This window comes from Geosmithia morbida, assembly GCF_012550715.1.
Source record: "Geosmithia morbida isolate 1262 chromosome Unknown scaffold_12, whole genome shotgun sequence".
Taxonomy (NCBI): domain Eukaryota; kingdom Fungi; phylum Ascomycota; class Sordariomycetes; order Hypocreales; family Bionectriaceae; genus Geosmithia; species Geosmithia morbida.
In genome coordinates, this window is record NW_023336199.1 from 702 (window position 1) to 20,724 (window position 20,023).

Consider the following 20,023-nt stretch of genomic DNA (forward strand, 5'->3'; position numbering starts at 1 on the left):
TAAGAAGAATAAAACGTTTCCAACGATTACGACAAATCAGAAAGAAAGAAAACAAGAAGAAAGAAATAGTCAAGGAAAAAGAAAAATTCTCCATCTGAAAGTCATTGGGTTCTACACACATAATACCCGACAGGCCGTTTGTATCCCCCCCTTCGCGCTGTGCTACCCACCAACTTGCAACGCGCGCGGCGCCCTCGAACTGAACATCGCAGCAATCGTCAACACTCGCAACCCAACAAGTCACTGCTCTTGACGTCGACTGTTTCGTCCTCCACCCACCCGAATCGACATCTTCTTCATCCCTCCATCACTCACTCCCCTCCTACTCTTCGAGGGGCTTTTTTTTCTGTCCCGTCTTCTTCCTCACAGAATTCGTCTTGTTTGCTTGCCGCGCGCGCCACGTGTTGTCCGTGCCCTTGCCTCACTCTCTCTCTCTCTCTGTCTCTTGTCTCCCCTCCCCACCTTTTTTTCCCACTCTCCTCGCCAATTTCCCGACCTTCCTTCTCCTTCGCCTTGTCGTTGGGTCCATCCTCCTCCCACCCCCCATCATCATCGTCGACCCTTCAACCACCCACTCTCTCGACTTCTCCCCCCCCCCAATCACTCTCTTCTCTTGTTCTCTTGTGTTGTCGCGCACCTTTACAAGGTCTTGGGCCTGGTATATGGATAGCCCATAGGGCCCCATAAGAGGCACCTTGCAAGAGGCCAGCCCGGATTGATTTTCCTGAGACAGCAATCAAGAACCAACCCCCCCCCCCCAGCTCGGGCCATTCCTTTTTGCCTTGCATACCCACGCCCTCCTCTTACTTACTCTCTCTTCTTTTTTTTTCTTTCCCTATCTTAGTCGGGGGTTTGCGTGCGCTTCGCAACAGCCATCGTCGTCGTCGTCGTCGCCGTCGTCGTCGTCGCCCACCATCCCCCCTCCCTAAGAAGAAGAAAATAAAGGCAGGCGGGAACAGAAGGATTAAAGGGAATCAATTCGCAGCTTCTCCTGAACCTTGACGAGAACTAGCGCCTCACCTCGGCTTTCACCGCTCGCCGTCCCGTTGCTCTTCATCTTGGCTTGACAACCGCCTCAACTCAACTGAGCCTCACCTCTCGCCCTCTGGTTGACTCTTATCTCCCACCCTCCTCCTTTCTTCTTCTTCTTCTTCTTCTTCTCATCATCTTCTCCTCTCTCTCGCATGGGTCGCCATCTCCGTCCTCTCCCATCGATACTCAACCCTTCAACCGATTAAACCCCCCCACCCCCGTGGGTCGGCCGATTCATCTTCTCGCGACTCTGCCGTCATGGCTGCCAACATGCAGCCCATGGGCGGCCAGATGATGGGCCAGCAGGCTCCCCAGAACATCGCCCGCGGTCCGCTCTACACATATCTCTACAACGCTCTCAAGAACTCGCCTCCTCCCATCAACGGCATCACTTGGCACAATACCATCACCAACCAAGAACGTCTGCACAATTCCATGCACCTGTACGTCTCTCTCCCTCCCTCCCTCTCCCCTCATCTTCACCTCCCCTCTTCTTCTTCCTCCCATCAGGTCGCCGCCAACTCGATTCGCTGACCCTCTCTATTCTCTCGTCGCCAGTGCCACGCAGATCACTCTGTCCCAGCAGGGTTCCAACAATGTCACCACTATACAGATTGCCGAAATCGCCTCTCGTTTCGAGCGTGAGAACTATCAGCAAGCGGGCTCAAAGGTATGTACACACGCGCACACACACACACACACACACACACACATATATATATATATATACGCACTTTTTGTCCCTGTCTCCCTTCGATCGTCCCTTTGCATCGCGCCTCGGAGACCTTGGAGAATCCCGTTCCTCCTCTCCTTGTGTGACTGTCCTGCCACGTCAGCATGTGCAGTCGCAGCCATCCACACCTTGTTTGCAGCCCGAGAACTCGTCACTCTCCCCCGTCAACCTCCTCCTCTCCTCTCCAAATCCTAACCTTCTTCTTGGCCTTGCTCACGATCCGGATTTCCTGACTGACCACGATTCCTTCCCTCCTCACAACCATGCAGGAAGAATACGAGCAAGCATTCAAGAACAAGTTTGCCGATTTCCACAAACGTCGCTTGGCCAACGAACCCGCTCTGCAGAACCAGCTCAACTTGAGTGCCCAGGCCCAGGCCCAGGCCCAGGCCCAGGCCCAGGCACAGGCACAGGCCATGATGAATATGCAGCAGGCTCAGCAGATGGGCCGAGGTATGAGCCAACAGGGCTTTCAGCAGATGCATCGTCCCATGCAGATGTCGGGTATGCCCCCGCAGCAGCAGCAGCAGCAGCAGCAACAGCAACAGCAACAGCAGTTCCGCCCCCAACAGCCGCAACAGTTCTCTCAACAGCAGATGCACCCCGCTCAGCGACAGATGCATCCCGGTATGCAGAACCAGGCTGGTCGCGGCATGGGCCCGAACTCCCAGATGATGGGTGTCATGCAGAATGGCCAGAACCGCCAGGTGGACCTCCTCAGCGAGATGGGCAAGCTCAGCCCCGCCGACAAGGCCAAGGTGATGGAGCTTGCCGCCAAGATGATGCAGACCGCCAACGAAGACCAGAGGAATCAGACCCGCGCCCTACTCCGTCACCGATTCACGCAACAGCAGATCCAGGAGATGCAGGCCCAGAACAGGGATCCGCTTCACGTCCTCTATCAGCAGCAGGCTTTTGCCGTACTGAGGAGCGGCGCCAGACTGCAGATGCAGCAGCCAGGCGTTCAGGGCCAGCAAACACCTCAACCGTCTATGATGCAGCAGCAGCCCAGTCAACAGTCGTTCCAGCAGCAGCAGCGACAGAGCATGATGGGTGCTGGTCAGCCGCAAGGTGGCCCTGCCAACGACTTTTCGCAGTTCCAGCCCAATATGGAGAGCATCAAGGACCAGCAGATGAATGGCTTCATGGCCCAGCAAGCCGGTCACATGGTCGTTCCCATCAGCAACGGCGTACCTGGAGCTGCCACGTCCCAGCCCATGGCGCAGAGTATGTCGAACCAGAACCAGAGTCAGAATCAGACGCCGCGCCTTCAGCAGCAGCAGCAGCAGCAGCAGCAGCAGCAGCAGCCTCAGGGACAGCAGCAGGGGCAGGGGCAGGGGCAGCTGCAACCCGGTGCCAATATGCACCAGATGAAGATGAACCAGACGCCACAGCAGCCCCAGGGTCAGCTGCAGGCTCAGGCCCAGATGGGCCAGGCTGGCATGGGCGGTGCCACGGGTCCCTCGCAGAGCCCCGCTATGGGCACCCTCAACACCCCAGTCTCGCACCCCGCCAACGGCATGAACCAGATACCCGGTCCGGGCTCCCAGCCCAACGCCCCCTTTGGCGCTAACCAGGCTGCCGCCATGGCGAGGCCCAGCTCCCAAGCCTACGCCGCCTTCCTCGCTGCCATGAACCCGGAGCAGCGTCAGAAGGCCACCGAACTGCCTCCGCACAAGCTTCAGGAACTCGTCCGCCACTTCCAGCAGAACCAGGCCGCCCGTCATGCCGCCCAGGCCAGCCAGATGAGCGGCGCCAACATGGGACCCCAAGGCATGCAGCCTCAGCAGGCCCAGCAGCAGCAGCAGCAGCAGCAGCAGCAGCAGCAGGTCCAGCAGCCGGTGAACATGAATGCTGGAGCCATGCTCCAGGGTCGCATACCCCAGAATCAGGCTCAGCTGATGATGGACTCGATGGATGTGCCTCCCCTCGTACTGGAACGCCTGTCCCAAGTCAACCCCCCGATCCCCGTCGGTACCAGAAAGTGGGGTGCCCTCAAGATGTGGGCCAAGAATAACGCCGCCACTCTGGGCATCGCTCTCCAGGGCCAGCTCCTCGGCACCCAGCAGAAGCAGTTCCAGGCTGTGATGCAGAAGAAGATGCAACAGCAACAGCAACAGCAGCAGCAGCAGCAGCAGCAGCAGGCTCAAGGGCAGGGTCAGAACATGGGTATGACCGGCGGCCCTATGACTGCCCCAGCCGGCCAGATGCCCCCCAACATGCAGCAGCAGCAGCCGCGGCCTCCTATGGGTGCGCAGCCGACACCGCCCAACATCACCGTCACAATGGCCGAGATGCAACAGCTGCGAAACAGCAAGCCAAGTCTCGGCGGTGTACCCGACGAACAGCTCCGGGCCTATATCATCAACATGAAGACAAACACCTGGAGGAACCAGCAGGCTCAGAGGGCCCAGCAGCTGCAGCAGAATCTGCAGCAGCAACAGCAGATGCAGGGCCAGCCTCAGGGTCAGCCTCAGCAGCCCGGCGTCAACGGGATGCCTATGGCTCAGCAGCATTCTCAGCAGGCTCATCATCATCATCAGCAGCAGCAGCAGCAGCCGCCTCGGCCTCACCAGCAGCAGCCGACGCCCATGCAGCAACCTCATCAGACTCCTCAGCAGCCTCAAGCACAGATGACGCCTGCGTCCATGGGCCAGAACACCCCTCAGCAGAAACCGCCGTCGAGCGACCAGAAGCCCCAGCCAGTCAGGCCCCCGGCAGCTGGCCCGGCCGCCGCACGGGGCGGAAAGAAGGCTACTCCCTCCCCCGCCCAGGGAGCCAAGAACCTCAAGCGCCCCAGCGCGGACAATATGAGTGACATGGCACCCAACAATGGTCAGCGTAGGGGCTCGCAGCAGCAGCTACCTGGTCAGAACGCGTCCTCGGCCACCGGGCTCGTCTTGTCTGCCGAGGACGTGGCCAACATGACGCCCGAGCACCGCGCCAAGTACGACCAGATGAGGGCCAGAAACGCCAACACCCAGGCTGCCGCCGTCGCACAGATGCAGCAGCAGCAACCCGGAGAAGCTCAGAGTCTCTTCAACCGCCTCAGGGTCATTGGCCAGGAGGAGATGCGCCGTTCGGTCCAGGAGCCCATGGCTGATATCTCCCTGAGCCCCGGGGAGTATGCCGAGATGCACCAGAAGCTGTACCGTATCGGTCAGGATATCTACAAGATTGGCCGAGGTCTAGCCAAGTGGTTCACCATTGCTAAGGACGAGGAGCGCGCCAGGTTATTCTTCAGGACGGTAAGCCGCACTCTCCGCGTCTCGACACACACACGCACGCAGAAATGAGTCTTGCTGACACGCACATCTAGCGCCTACGAATCCTCCGACAGTTCACCGATGGCGAGCACATGCAGAGCCCCCGCCCCACGTTCAGCATCACCCCTGCTGAGCTCGATCAGGTGCGAAGCATGCTTCAGGGCATGGTCATGGACATTGCCAGCAACGTCCGCCAGCGCGGTATCATGCATCAGCAGCAGCAGCAGCAGCAGCAGCAGCAGCGACAGCAGCAACAGCAGCAACAGCAGCAGCAGCAACAGCAGCAGCGGGTACCGGGTCCCCCGCAGGGCATGCCTCCCGTCGGCAACCAGACGACGGCGCCGACACAGGAACAGATTGCTCACCAGCAGCGACTCTTTGCCCAGAAGCAGCAGGAGCAGCAGGAGCAGCAGGACCAGATGCAGAGCCAGCAGCAGCAGCAGCAGCAGCAGCAGCAGCCGGGACCGGCGCCCCTAAGCGCGGCCAACCTTGAGAAGAACAGCCAGGCCCTCAAGAACCAGAAGGCCGCCGGCAGCAACAGCAGTATCAATAAGGGTGCCAAGGCTCCGATGGCGCCGACGACGGCGCAGCCGCCATTCCCCTTTGGCGCCTCGTCGCCCCACGGCAACCCGAGCTACGTCGGCAAGTCCAAGGAGATGAACCTGCAGATCCCGCCCCGTAAGAGGGCCAAGCTCGACAAGCAGCAGGGCGGTACGGGATCCCAGTCGCAGACGGCAACGCCCTCGCCTCAGCAGGGTACGGCCAAGGCGCCCGAACCGCAGCAGCAGCAGCAGCCTCAGGAGCCGCCCAGGCCGGTCCTGGTGTGCAAGGACCCCGAGTGTCAGTCCTCGGTGGCCGGGTACGCCACGGAGGAGGCGCTGCAGCAGCACGTTGAGGAGGAGCACATCAGGCCCAAGCAGAACCCGCTCAGGTTCTGCCTCGACAACCTGGCGGCGGCGCTCGGCCTGGAGGCGGACGGCAGCGCCAAGAAGGACGGCCAGCAGCAGGCGCAGAAGCCTACGGGCCCGGCCATGAGCCGCACGGCTTCCAAGCAGGCGCAGACGCCAGGTAACCTGGGCGTGCAGACTCCGCGATCCCTCGACGGCGGCGTGGGCATGACGTGGTCGGCCAGCTCGCAGGGCAAGGCGGGTGTCAAGGCGGCGGCGTCGGCGTCGTCATCTCCCGATCCCTGGGCCAGCTCGTCGCTCGACCCGCAGGAGCTGGTGACCAAGCTCGGGTTCCCCAACGGCATCTCGACCATCGCGCTGGACCCGGCGGTGCTGCGCTCGCTGACACCCAAGGACACGCCCGAGTCTAGCAAGGACGGCGGGCCCAGCGAGCCGACGACGGACGCTGCGGATACGTCGGGCACCGGTCTCGGCGACTCGTGGTGCGACGTGGACCTGCTGCTCGACGTGGACCGGGCGGGCGACATGACGGGTCACGGGAACCTGCCAACGTCGGTGGCGGCGCTCGACGACGAGGCGCTGATGAGTAAGGTGACGATGGATCCCTCGCTTCTGGAGGAGCCTACATCTCTGGAGCCGGACTGGGAGGAGGTGAATCTGGACTTCAGCGAGCCCTATACTCTGGACACTACGCAGCTGTCCCTCGGGTACTAGGGACAGGTTCGGTGTACTGTCGTGGTTCCAGCGGTTCATGGTATCTACCAGTCGTCGTTCTCCCTCCCTGCTCCTTTTTTTCTTTTATTTGTCGTTACAAGATATACCCCGTTTTTTTATCTTCTTTTTCTTCCCTGGGTTGTTTTGGAATGGAGGGTGTTTTTCTTCTTATTTTCCCCCTACATTTTTATGATGGGTTGCTTTCGGGGGGTTTTTTTTTAACGCTTGAATGTCTTATAAGCAAAGGGGTTCATTTTTTTCTTTTTGATTTTTTGACTCTCCGATTCCTTGATTCTCTGCCCCGCTCAATGGTACAGATGATGATGATGTGCGTGTGTGTGTGTGTGAGAGAGATTGATTGATCACACACACACACACACACACACACACACGGCAGGGCGACGCAAGGCAATACATTTGCAAGGCAATACATTTTGGATATATAAGGGGAGGAGGAGGATATGGAAAAGGGTGGGCGTGGCGTGAGGGTCCCGAATGGTTTAAGCAGGCGTCGGAAGTAATGTAGGGATACTCTGTGCAGTATCGTCTTCTGCAGTTGACAATTCTTGCCGCGCAGTCTTTCGGTCTGCAGCTGTTACTGTCTTCATCCATGGTTCGATCTGCAGCTGTCCGCCGATGTGAATGATGTGTTGGCCCTAGCTGTAGCAGGAAGGGTCCCCTGCCTGTAGTATATGAGGGATCGAAGGGTGTCATGACGCACGAGTGTGGCGGTCCGGAGCAGTATTGATGCTTGCTGTATCTGATGCCGTATCTGATGCTGATGGTTCACGTCGTGGGTTGCGCTGTACCACTGTCCACGTACGTGTCGAGGTTGAATGGGTTAACACCTACCCTGCCTGGTAAGATGGCGAGGTTGAACCTGGTGGGAACCTGGTAGGAACGAAGAAGAAGAAGAAGAAGAGACCTGTGCATCTTGGAGAGACAGACACTCTCTGGTCTTGACTCGAGAGCAGACGCGTCCAGGTGTGTGGTGGATGAGACATGTGTGTGCGTGTATGTGGGGGGGGGGGGAGATGGGATGGATTGGAAGAAAATGAAGTGGGACGGTTAATGGTTGATGGTTGATGGATTTGAATCTGTTGATTCTCTTGATCGGGGTGTGCGTCGTCGGTACAAGAGAGATGTGTCGTGCTGAGGAGGGAACGAAATGTCGTGCACATGTACGGTGGGTGGTGGTTGATGGTTGATGGTTGAGGCGCGTGATCTGTACGATGCATCCATCCACGCTCTCGGTATATATATGTATGTATGTATATGTATATGTAGAGATAGAGAAGAGTACTACAGAGAGAGTACAGAGCATAGGAAAAGAGAGAGTTGAGAAGGCTGCAGATGGCAATCTGTACCGATACAATGTATCCTGCAGCTCTGCTTCTCTCTGCTACTCTGCTACTCTGTACATGATGTAGCAGTTACCTGCATCTCGCGCCGCCGCGTTCTCGTGATGGACGACGCTATACCCCATTCAGTCGACGAGTCAATATATACGCGCGTGCAGAGTGGAATTGAATATAATGGACTCTCCTCTTCTACTCTCTTTCACCTCTCTCTCTCTCTTTTTTTTTTTGGACTCTCCCACCTCTCCCTCCCTCTCCCTCTCCTCTCTCGTTTCTTCCTTACGATATTTCTCTCCTCGCTCTCCCCCGTCAACTCCTTCCTTTCCTTCTACAGCCCTTCCCTTTTCCCTCGTCGCAGAAAGACCTCTCTCTTCTCGTCTACGAGGAAGGGTAGATGCAGCAGACACGGCCGGAGAAGGAGAAGATGGACATGACGACTCCCTCCTCCTCCCCGCTCAAGAGACGCGCTCTGGCCCCCCTCGACGCCAACGTACTCCCATCGCCAAAGAAGACGGCGGTCGGGATGGACATCAGTCCGTTGAAGCGTCCGTCCTCCGGGTCTGCACCTGCATCCGCATCTGCATCTCTGTCCGCGACCAAGTCAAGCTCTGCTGTCCATGGTGATGATGATCCACGACCAAACAAGAGAGCTGTACGTTTTCTTTCTTTCCTTCTCCTCTGTCTCAACTTTTCTCTTACTTCTCTTCTTCCCTCTCTCTCTCTTTTTTTTTACAATGCAAACAGAGCAATATATATATATGTATATATATGTGTGTGTGTGTGCGTGTGTATACTGACTTTTCCTCTCTCTCTCCGACAGAAACAGAGCTCAGAAATCTCGGATGAACAGGGAGATTCTGTATCTGACAGGAATGGCATTTCCTCCTTGAACAGTTCGGCAGATTTATCGCCTAGACCTACCATTAGTCGACAGCAGGCTAGAGAGGTGTGTCTCTGTTCTCTTTCTCTATTCAATTATTCGTTCCCTTTACACACAGACACACATGCACACACACACACACACACACACACACACACACACATATATATATATATATATATATATGCGCTGACACTCATCGTAGAAAGCTGAGATCCTTCGTCTTCGACTGAGTCTGGCCAGTTACAAAGTCAGGACCGGTCAGACCTGTGTCCCGCTGGCTGATCTGGTCGTCAAGCCTCTACCTCTTACTGGCCCCCTGCCAGGGAAGTCGATCAGCAACGATGACGGCGGCGGCGACGACGACGACGACGACGGCCAGCAGCCGGATGCCGGTGCCGACAACGACGTTGGTGACGGTCCCATGGATAGGCAACCGTGCGCAGAGAGAGAGTTGTCCGACTGACTGCTAGTTCGGAACGGAACTTGTTTTTTTGTTTTTCTCTTTTTCTTAACGAGGAGGGCTTTCCATCTTTTTTTATTCATTGATTCATCTGATGGGGTTGACGTGGGAATGTCTGGGTCTTTACGTATCATACTCTTTTTTCTTTCTTTTTCTTTACTTGTCGTTGTTCTTGTTGTTCTTCTTCTTGTTGGAATCGTGGGACATTGGCATCAAGCGTTTGATTTTCATATATATATTTCTTTTCGGGGGCATTCTTCTTTCTTCTCCCGTTTCTGTTCTTGCTCTTCATCTTTTCTTTTGCCGGGACGGGGCAGTTCGTCGCTCTCTCTTTCTCTACTCTTCCTCTTCATTCTATGGCTTGCAATCGGTTCTGAATTTTTTTTTTTTTATCTGGATGGGCCGGTTTACGGCGTTTCGGTTCTGCTAGACTTTTTCCTTTCTCTCTCTCCTCCTCTCTCTTCTCTATACAAATCTGCATCCAGTCTTTGCGAGATAGGCTACACTGTCTTATCGTCTCGATATGCATCCGAGGTGAATTGACATCATCCGCCGTCTCGACGGCCTACATCCGCTACTGCTATATATATACCTAGTCTACCAGGATTCGTGGCTCCAACTCCCCGTAGCTGCGGAAGAACTTGTCGAAAAGCCTGACCGAGTACCCCACGTCGGCCGCCCCCCCCGTCTCGCGGATGCTGTGCATGCTCAGCTGCGGGTTGCCGAGGTCGAGGGTGCGCATCCCCAGGGCGGCCGCCAGCCCGGGACCGATGGTGCTCCCGCACGGCGAGTCGTTGCGGACGACGAACAGCTGGAGGGGCACCTCGGCGGCGCGGGCGCACTCCTGGAGCAGCACGATCCCCGGGGAGTTGGTGGCGTACCGCTGGTTGGCGTTGACCTTGATGACGCTGCCGCGGTTCATGGCCGGCTGGTGCGACGACTCGTACTTGCCCGCGTAGTTGGGATGGACGGCGTGCGCCATGTCTGCCGAGATGAGGAAGGACCGCGACAGCGTCTGCTCGTGCGCCGTCGCCGTCGCCGCCGCCGCCGCCGCCGAGTAGTCGTTGTCGACGCTGACGCGCTCGAAGCTGCTGGCGTCGCTGCCGCCGCTGGCCCGCGTGCCGGCACCGCCGCCGCCTCCGCTGCCGGGGAGGACCGACAGGCGTCGGAGGACCGACGGGATCAGGTTGGAGTGCGCGCCCTGCGCCGACGTGGAGCCGATCTCCTCGTGGTCGAAGCAGACGATCAGACGGATCGTCGAGTCCTCGTCCAGGGCGGCCTCGTCGCTCACGGACGAGATGAGGCCCTCGACTGCGCAGTACGTGCTGTTGAGGTTGTCTAGGCGCGGCGAGAAGATGAACTCGTCGTTGATGCCGCCGATGCACGACTTCTGCGTGTCGTACAGCGTCAGCTCGAAGTCGGCAATGGCCGCTACGTCGGTGCCGAGCTCGCCGGCGATCACGTCCATGATGTGTGGGTGGTGGCGCTCCGCCATGTCGGCCAGCGGGCTGAACTCCTCGTCCTCGCCCTCGACCCCGGCCCGCTCGCCGCCGCCGTCGTCCTTCTGCTGCGACGGCCCGCCCTTGTTCAGCTCCGCGGCTGCCAGCCCGGTGATGGGGAACAGCTCCGTCTCCTTGTTCGGCTCAAAGGACGCCGACCGGTTGAGGTGGATGGCGAGGGTGGGGATGCGCAGGAGGGGCTTGTCCACCTTGACGAGCCTCTGGACAAAGCTGTCGCCCTCGCGCACGAGCACCCGCCCCGCCAGGCTGAGGTCTCGGTCGAACCACGAGTGCCAGATGCCCCCGCCGTACGTCTCGACGCCCACCTGCATGTACCCTACGGCCGACTTCCTCGACACGGGCTTGACCCGAAGGCAGGGCGAGTCGGTGTGCGCGCCGACCATGGCCACCGGGTTTCCAGGTCGCCACCGCCGCCCGATGCCAAAGGCCACGATGGACGACCCGTTGCGCGTGAGGTAGTACTTGCCGCCGGGACGCACCGTCGACGCCCAGCCTTCGCGCTCGCGGATCAGCTCGAAGCCGGCCCTTTCCAGGCGCTCCGACGCCGACCGCACGGCGTGGTACGGCGTCGGTGACGCGTTGACAAAGTCGACAAAGTCGAGGGCCGTCTTATCGGGCGCCATGGTCGCGGTCGTGGTGCAGAATGACGAGGACGGCAGAGGTGTCAGTACCGTCGTCGTCGTCGTCGTCGTCGTCGTCGTCGTCGTCGTCGTCGATTGATAAGCGGCTCTTGATCCGTAACGTAGTGAGCGGACAGTAGGAGCCAGGGCCCTGATCATGCGGGGCGTGTGAGGAGGTGGCGGTGTGCAGTGTTGCGGGAGGGAGGGAGGAGAGAGGGGGGGGAGGAGGTGACGGTGACGGAGGGAGGATGCATCATCATTTATCAGCACGAGTACGGAGTACGGATACACGCAATCTACTGGCACGAGCACCTGGCGTACAGGTACCACCACCACCTGTAATCTGATTCTGCACTGTTATCATAATCCGGCCGGGCTGCTTCCCCCCACAAGGTGCGTGCGTGCGGTACAGCGGACTCTGTACTGCCCAAACTACCCCGCCTCACTCTTCCTGGCCTGGGAAGGAGCCAGCCAAGGGTTTATAGTGGAAAGGATGTGGTTCACCCCTCGGTTCGGGTCCATATTCCCTTCCCCTCTGCACTCGAATATAGAACCGTGCTTCTACTGATGTATACTGATATTCGTCATCGTCTGATTCCTATCCTAACCGGCAACAGGGCACCAGCATCCCGTCGTGAGGTGTAAGACATTGGCAAGAGCGAGGAGCGAAAGCCTTGACGTCGTTTACTCTGTCTGTGTATGACCAGCAATTCCATGGTAGACATGCCCGTCTAGGGTGGGTGGACGAGATATAGAAGAAAAAAAAATACGCAAGCCAGCAGAGCTCAGAACAATGACGCCATATAATCGAGAACGCTGATACCACACACAAAGATAGAAAGAGGGTATGACGGGAGATGAAAAGAAGGTGGACGAGGAGGAGAAGAAGAGGAGGAGGAGAAGGAGAAGAAGAAGGTACCGGGTGAGAAGGGAGATGAATATCCAGAATGAGAAATGAGAATGGAGAAGGGGGAGGAGTCGTGTGTGTGGTTCACCGTCCCTTCCTCATCGCTTGTCCTCCTCCTCGAGCTGCTCGTACGGTCCGGACTCGCCGAGGTCAAAGTCGACGATGGCGCTCTTGGGGGGGGGAGCGACGGGGCGGCCGGCGCGACCGCCAAAGGCCAGGCCAGGGTGACCCCAGAAGAGGGCGGCGACGGCCAGGACGATGACGCAGCCCTCGAGGACGACGAAGGAGACCTCCTCGTGCATGAGTTCGCCGAAGTAGCCCTGGTTGAGCTCGGCGACGCGGTAGCAGCAGCGGGCGAGGATGAGGACGATGGCGGCGGAGAGGCCGGCGAAGAAGGCGGCGAGGCGCCACGTCACGGCGGCGGCGGCAGTGCCCGCCCTGCCGCCGGACCGCCAGTACCGGACGATGTAGTCGACAAAGGCGACGATGAACAGGAGGATGACGACGAGCTGGAGGACCAGGCCGGCCATGGAGATGTCGACGCCCGTCTGGCCACCCAAGGTCTGGGTGGAGAGGGTCCCGCCGGCGGCCTGGAGGATCAGGCAGATGACGTCGGCGGGGATGAATACCCAGTAGAAGAGCTCGGGTCTGAACCGGGATGCCTCGGGGGCCAGGTAGATGATTGTCTTGGATAGGGTGACGTAGATGGATGCCGTGAAGAAGACGGGGGCTATGGTCAGGCAAACTTTTTTTTTTGGGGGGGGGGATTAGCATCTCTGTCGTTTTTTGTTTTTTTTTGTTCTTTTTTGCATATAATGAGAGATGTTGTGGAGGGGGAAAGAATGAAGGAGAGAGGAGAAGAAAACTCACTGATCTGTATCATGAAGCCAATCCAGGAAAAGGGATCATTATACAGCATGATACGACCAACGTAGCCGATCATCTCACAGACGCAACCTAGGAGCATACCGACCATGAAACCCCATGCTCGCCATCGGTGACCGAGGTAGGCGTGGACGAGGCCCACGGCACCGAAGAGGGCGAGGAGGGTGATGTTGGCCGGTAGAGAAGGTCGATAGGTGTAGACGCTCCATTCGATGGGGCAGATGTCGAGGGTGCAGGTGACATCCGGTCCAAAGGCGATGAGGACCTGAGGCACGGCGGACATTGTGGTTTCCGTGTGTGCGTGTATGTGCTGTCGTTGTCGTATCGTCGTAATGTGCTGCGCGTATGTTGTGTGTGTGGTAGGATATATAGAGGGCAATGTTATCTATATGCAAGAGCCCCCTCCCCAAAGAGAGAAAAAAAAAAAGAAAAAAAGAGAGAAAGGCAGTGCTCTCAGAAGTAGGCAAGCTCTCTCTTCTTTCCCGGAGATGAGAAGAATAATGGGTGAGAGTGCGAGGAACAGAAAGAGAACGGGCGAGGGGAGGGGGGCAGCACAGCTGCGAGTTATGTGATATAGTCGGATCCGAGTGGCGCTGCTAGTAGAGAGAAGGTGGCACTGCCAGCTCGAAAGATGCCAGTCCCGAGATGATCAGAATAGAATAAGAGAGACAGAGAGAGAGAGAGAAGAGAAGAGAGAGAGACTACCTGTCAATAGTAGGCGAGAAGGGAAGTTTTGAGAAAGAAAGAGGGGATGCGCGAGGATATAATAACGCGGAAAGGGGGGGAGGGGAGGAAGAACTCCCGGATCGAGGGCGGATCATCCAAGCATACACGACTATCAGTAGTCATACTGCTGTTATTGCCATGTATCGGCCAGTACGTCAAGTATTCGGTCACAATGTCAAGTGACGGCTAACGGATCTACTACGTTCATATGAGTCTCGCACTCGGACTCGGATACACCCAGTGCCAAGGCAACCGATCGATCTACTCCTCTTCACTCTGGGCAGAGTTTCGTTCTGTTTCTCACATCTGAGTCAAGGCTATTTCCCAAGAGACAGGATCAGCACTCTCCGACACATGCCAGAATGGAGAATGTAAGAGAGGAAAATAGTGAGAAGAAATAAGGAATGAGAGAGAGAGAGAGAGAGAGGAGACGAATTGATCTACATTTCAATAGCTGGTTGAATCTCAAACACTCACTCTCTTTACTCACTCTCTCGCTCATCATATCACTCATATATGTCTCTTCCAACCCCGTAAACTCTCCCTCACGGTCTGTCAACATATCACATGGTAGGGCTGTCATACAGCAGGGACTATATTACGACAAATACACACACACACACACATATATATATATGTGTGCATAGAGAGATATAGAGGTAGAGAAAAGGAAGACAAAAAAAAAGACAAAAAGATATAAGAAAGAAGCGAAGAAAGTGCATCTGCCTATGCAAGCAGAGCTGTCCCACGCCCCCATGTATAATTCAGCCCTAATGGACTGACACAGGCGATGGCACACTTTGTATATAGATCATCGCATGTGCTATGCTATAGCTACATACATACGGGACATACTTTACCTGTACACACGTACGGGGGGGGGTGACCCTTTTTCTATCTAGGCCGTGCTAGACGCCACCGCCGCCGCCGTCGTATCATCGTCAGAAGGATCCGGCGTCTCTTCTGGCGCCCGTACCGTAAGCAGGTAAAGGAAGGCCAGCATGACGAGAGTATATATCCGATATAAGCCACGATGCTTGGATGGGACTCCGCAAGGCCACGCAGCAACCGCCCCCCGACGGCATCGGCATCGGCAGGGTGGGACGCACTAGAGAGAAGAGAGAGAGGTGGAGGAAAAGGTCTGACGGCCCGTGCTAGACCTCTCTAGCCCGTCGCCGGTATGAGCCCGACCTCTTTTTTTTTTTTTGTCTCTTGTCTTTCGCACTGGAGGGGGTGATGATGATGTGGAGCTGTTTCTTCCCGACGCGATCTTGGGTCTGTACAGGTAATACATACATACGCGCGTACCATGTCGGAGACGGTGGAGTACGAGTAGAGAGTTGAGACGCGATGGAAAATCCGGATATTCAAAATATTCATATTATTCATGAACATATATATATAAAAGTCCTTGTATGATGGAGATGGTGTTCGACTATCGAGGAAGAGATGGATTGAAATGATGAATGAGCTGTACAGATCAGTCGTGGCTGATGCTCGGGCTGTCGAAGGATGGAGAGAGAGAGAGAGAGAGAGAGAGGAGAGGGGGGGGGGGGGGGGGGGGGGCAAGGAGAAGCAGGAGGAGGAAGAAGAGCCAGGAGGAGAAGATCGAGAGAGAAGAGGCGTGCAACGACATCACGTAACGCTCGGCAGATCAGTCATGGCCGGTCAACCTTGACATGTTGAAGAGAGTCATGTGGAGATGATCATCGGTGGCATGACACGCAAGAAAACCGTACAGCAACCCACCATCATCAGGTTGACATGATGCAGCAGTATCCAACGCCAACTCTGTAAAACAAATCCGCTCGACTGGCGTCCCGTCATCGTCGCGCATTACACGTCACATTACCAACAGGCTGATGATCCCGTTGCGTCCCTGAAATCATGGGTTACCAGGTGATGATGATTTAATACCTTGCCCGCCCCCGGTCTTACTGCTTTACCATCATTCCAGCGGATACCCGAGACACTTTGCTTTCGATATAAGGAATAGGAATAAAAAGAGCATGTCTCTTCTTCTTCTTCTTCTTCTTCTTCTTCTTCTTCTTCTTTTTCCTTCAACCGCCCCCCCCCCAACCCCCCATACCGTGTCATAGCAGAAATAGTAAGATAGAATAAAGAATCAAGAAAACGGCCCAGCATGTCTATTTCTATACGTCGGTGGCGCGTAGCATTCCTCACAAGACAGCCTACCGGTTTACACGTACCAAATAACCATTCAACATACATGGCCCAGCAACCTTGCCCCCCCTACTATCGCGACCTTGGCTTGAGACAGTTTACATCTATACGGAGTCGCGAATGTGGGGTAGTAAACCTGTCCAAGTCGTGTCAAGTTCAAGTCCTACCAAAAAAAAAAGAGAAAGGAAAAGAGAGAGAGAGAGAGAGAGAGAGAGAGAGAGAGAGAGAGAGAGAGAAAGTCCGATTGCATGTGCGTGTGTTGGACATGTATGATTGTGATCAACAGACGGGTACATCCACATACACACACACACACACACACATGACTCAGCACCAGACATATGAGACAAGACATCATTCACGACAGGAAGATCGCACACAACAAGGACGGAAAAAAGTAAGCAATGATTTTTCAGAATGGTCTATATATATAAAGAGCCATCTCCTCAGGAGAATGGAAAGCGAAGATGAAAAATATGTCAAGATGAAAAGGAAAAACGCCCTGCGATATTGCAATGCTGCTCAGATCAAAGTACAGTATGACCTCCCGTTGCCAGAGTCGTGAAAATGGGCCTGATAGTATTTTATAGAACTTCCAACCCCTCTTCTCCTCACCTGATCCAGGGAAGAGCAGAACAAAATGGAGAAAAGAGCTCCAAGAAAAGGAAAGATTCAGAGGCTAAGCCTCATTTAATGTAATGAAAATGTGATTCTATACATGATCCAGGGACAAAACCAGAAGGATTTTCCGCCTTGATACCCCCTATCCAAGAAATCCTCTCTTCCCGAGATGGAAAAAGTGACACGGGGACAAACAAAAAAGAATGTTAATACTGCAGGTAATAATAATAAAAACTTGTCATGAAAATGCCGTAGCCCTCAGGCTTCAACTAATAAGTCGAAAGAAGATATTTAAGCGAGGACGAAGGCAGCAACACCAGCGACGGCGGCGAAGACGGCAGAGCCGGCGAGGCTGCCAGCACCGGCCGTGGGGACGGGAGGGGCGGGGGTGCTGTTGTCATGTCAGTCCATGGGCCTCGAAAGTGCCAGCCTACGTCTCGAGAGGCGATTGATGGGAGGGGAGAACTTACGTAGTGTTGCCGCCAGCGGGGGGGACAGCACCGGCAGGGGGGTTGGGGGTGAGGCCACCGGTGGGGACGGTGGGAGGAGCAGAGGTGGCGCAGGGAACCTCAATGGTAGAGTACTCGACCGAGGTCAGGACAGTGGTGTAGCTCTTGGTGATGGCCGTGACGGAAGAGCTAGGGGCACAGACGGGAGCCGAAGGCGCGGGGGCCGAAGGCGCGGGGGCAGAGGGAACACCGCTGGTGACCGGGGCAGAGGTGCCGGGAGCACCGGTGGTGGGCACGCCGGGCTGCTCAGGGGCAACGGGGGTGGTGCCGTTGGAGGGGACAGCGTAGGTAGGGACGGCGGGGGGGACACCGGTGGAGGAGCCGGGGCCGACAGGGGTGACCGTGGTGGAGACGGGGATGGTCTCGGTCGAGATGACGGTGCTGTGGGCCGGGCAGTTGGTCACCTCGGGGCCGCACGAGGTGATGGTGTGCACCTTGGACGTGTAGACCGTCAAGGTCGTCAGGGGAGTGGCAGCCGGAGCTCCGGGGGTGGTGATGGCGTCCGTGGCCGAGGTCTGGATCAGGCTGGACGTGGCCGAAGTCTTGGTAGAGTCGGCGGGGCAGTTGGTGACCTCGGGACCGCAGCTGGTGATGGTGACCAGCTGCGTCTCGTACTCGGTCGAGACGGCCATGACGCCGGTGGCGAGGAGGGCGGCGGCAACGGTGAAACGCATCTTGATTGATTTGTTGGGGGTTCGTGAAAGAACTGTGGGTTGTTTTGATAAAAGAGAGTGTCTTGATAGCTTGCTGTGAAAGAATGGACGACCGAAGTCAAGGTTGAGTCAAAGCAGATGAGGCTCGGAAAATATTGGCTTGTTGGCTGGAGGAGAGGAAAGGGAAAGAAGAGAGAGGATGGAAGATCGAGGAAGTGCGCTTTTTAATACCATCTGTTGATCCCCTTTCGCTCCTTCCCAGGTGCTCCTTCTGAATCCTTCTCTACCTCCTTCTCCGCCCCAGTCGCACCTTCCTCGATGACAGCGTCTGTCCACTGATTGCTCTCGACAGTATTAGTCGGTTGGGTCTGNAAAGGGAAAGAAGAGAGAGGATGGAAGATCGAGGAAGTGCGCTTTTTAATACCATCTGTTGATCCCCTTTCGCTCCTTCCCAGGTGCTCCTTCTGCTTCCTTCTCTACCTCCTTCTCCGCCCCAGTCGCACCTTCCTCGATGACAGCGTCTGTCCACTGATTGCTCTCGACAGTATTAGTCGGTTGGGTCTGTGTGGTTTCCCCTTACCGGGATGTTTTAGTGCACACGGTGGGGAAAGGACCTTTTTAGTGCCCCGTACCTGGGTCCGTCCGGCGTCATGCTTGGTTCACGGCCGTGAGGCACAGGTTACCCCGGGAAATTACAGCACCTCTCCGTGGGAGGTCTGCTGCACTTTGCCGTCCATCAGCCACTCAACCACCCACCGGGCCACTGATGGCCTCGTAGTGTGGATACATGGATCGTCGCCCCTACCCACAGAACTCCCAGGGAGGGACCACTTCATTGTGGCCACTCACCCGAATGGAGTCAATGCTCTCTTATGACAGGGCCACAGATACCGCAGACATCCGAATAGGAACGAGAGATGGGATGCGACCCGCAGGGGTTTCTAATTAAGACCCCCCCCCCTCCCCTCCTACCCCTGGTCCGTGTCGAGTCGTTGCCGGCTCTGGCGCTGCCGATTGCTGGCTGTACCTGTCGTTGGACGCTTGTGCTGTGCTTGACCCTCTCGTTATCTTAACCACGAGACTCGTATCATCGGGCTCAATACCGGTATTATTTCGCTTCTACTCTGTCCATGTGTACGAGATTTGAGCAGGTTGAGCCGTCTCCATATTGCGGAGTCGTCGTTATCTGCGAGCGTCGAGTAAGCCGTACATGCAATCTGTACAGATTACAGTGCGCAGCGATGTCAAGCGTGCTGTCATGTGAGCCTAGATCTGACCCGGTAGAGGCATAATACTCTGTTGGAATTTCGACCGGCTCCCATCATTTGCATCTACTCGTACTCGTATCTACGGTGTTCATGCAATACAGGCAACCCTCGAGTAGCGTACCGGTACGGAGCAGACCCCGGGAGCGATAACATCTATACTGCTCATGCTTGGTAGGTTATTGCTAGATAGGCACCTTTAACCATGATCTGTCCCCTTCCTGCGCGTACCCTGTCTGATCACAGAGGCTACCCAATGGGAGAGGTCGCTGCCATTGATCCTGTCACGGCATAATCTGGGCATCAATTTAGCACCGTCCCTTCGTTTCCCCAGCGTCATCGCATGATCAAGACCCTTTCAAGTTTTGTCTGCAAGTTTTATTCTCCTCGTCCGTTCCGGTGTAGGAGTAGCAGTAGCAGCGGTTGATAGGGTCCATCCATCTCTCGGTTCGATGGCTTCCCTCTGCCGGACACATCCACAGAACGGTGTCGATATGCAGACTGCAGGTACTACGAGTAATGCTCAGAATGCCCATCTTGGCGTCGAAGTCATTGGTAGTGGTGGGAGCAGCAGAAGAGAACTCGGCGATGATGCTGCTTACTATACTACTACTACTACTACTACTACTACTACTACTACTACTACTACTACTACGGCAATATCCCACCCTTCTGGATACCAATATCCGTATCCGTGTACTTGCCCTGGTACGGTATCGATACATGAGACTATCGTCCCCTACACCGACTATGCCGTATTACTCAGGTACACGCACGTT

The 20,023-nt window shown here is 56.1% G+C and overlaps 5 protein-coding genes across 5 annotated transcripts; 2 read left to right on the forward strand and 3 right to left on the reverse strand.

Annotated features, from left to right (window-relative positions):
• Positions 1-1,290: 1,290 nt before the first annotated feature.
• On the forward strand, positions 1,291-6,653 carry GMORB2_2080 (uncharacterized protein; the record flags this gene model as incomplete). The annotated part of the gene is made up of 5 exons (XM_035464060.1): positions 1,291-1,475; positions 1,591-1,702; positions 2,035-4,098; positions 4,459-5,031; positions 5,085-6,653. The coding sequence occupies 5 exons, from the start codon at positions 1,291-1,293 to the stop codon at positions 6,651-6,653; spliced, it is 4,503 nt and encodes a 1,500-aa protein (XP_035319770.1).
• Positions 6,654-8,027: 1,374 nt separating this feature from the next.
• On the forward strand, positions 8,028-9,357 carry GMORB2_2081 (uncharacterized protein; the record flags this gene model as incomplete). The annotated part of the gene is made up of 2 exons (XM_035464061.1): positions 8,028-8,070; positions 9,101-9,357. 2 exons carry the CDS (start codon positions 8,028-8,030, stop codon positions 9,355-9,357), a joined length of 300 nt encoding a protein of 99 aa, XP_035319771.1.
• A 589-nt stretch (positions 9,358-9,946) lies between these two features.
• On the reverse strand, positions 9,947-11,497 carry GMORB2_2082 (aspartyl aminopeptidase; the record flags this gene model as incomplete). The annotated part of the gene is made up of 1 exon (XM_035464062.1): positions 9,947-11,497. One exon carries the CDS (start codon positions 11,495-11,497, stop codon positions 9,947-9,949), a length of 1,551 nt encoding a protein of 516 aa, XP_035319772.1.
• A 681-nt stretch (positions 11,498-12,178) lies between these two features.
• GMORB2_2083 (RTA1 like protein) lies at positions 12,179-13,569 on the reverse strand (the record flags this gene model as incomplete). Its single annotated transcript, XM_035464063.1, has 3 exons — positions 12,179-12,187; positions 12,590-13,146; positions 13,272-13,569. 3 exons carry the CDS (start codon positions 13,567-13,569, stop codon positions 12,179-12,181), a joined length of 864 nt encoding a protein of 287 aa, XP_035319773.1.
• A 3,539-nt stretch (positions 13,570-17,108) lies between these two features.
• On the reverse strand, positions 17,109-18,000 carry GMORB2_2084 (GPI anchored serine-rich protein; the record flags this gene model as incomplete). Its single annotated transcript, XM_035464064.1, has 2 exons — positions 17,109-17,208; positions 17,288-18,000. 2 exons carry the CDS (start codon positions 17,998-18,000, stop codon positions 17,109-17,111), a joined length of 813 nt encoding a protein of 270 aa, XP_035319774.1.
• Between the last annotated feature and the right edge of the window lie 2,023 nt (positions 18,001-20,023).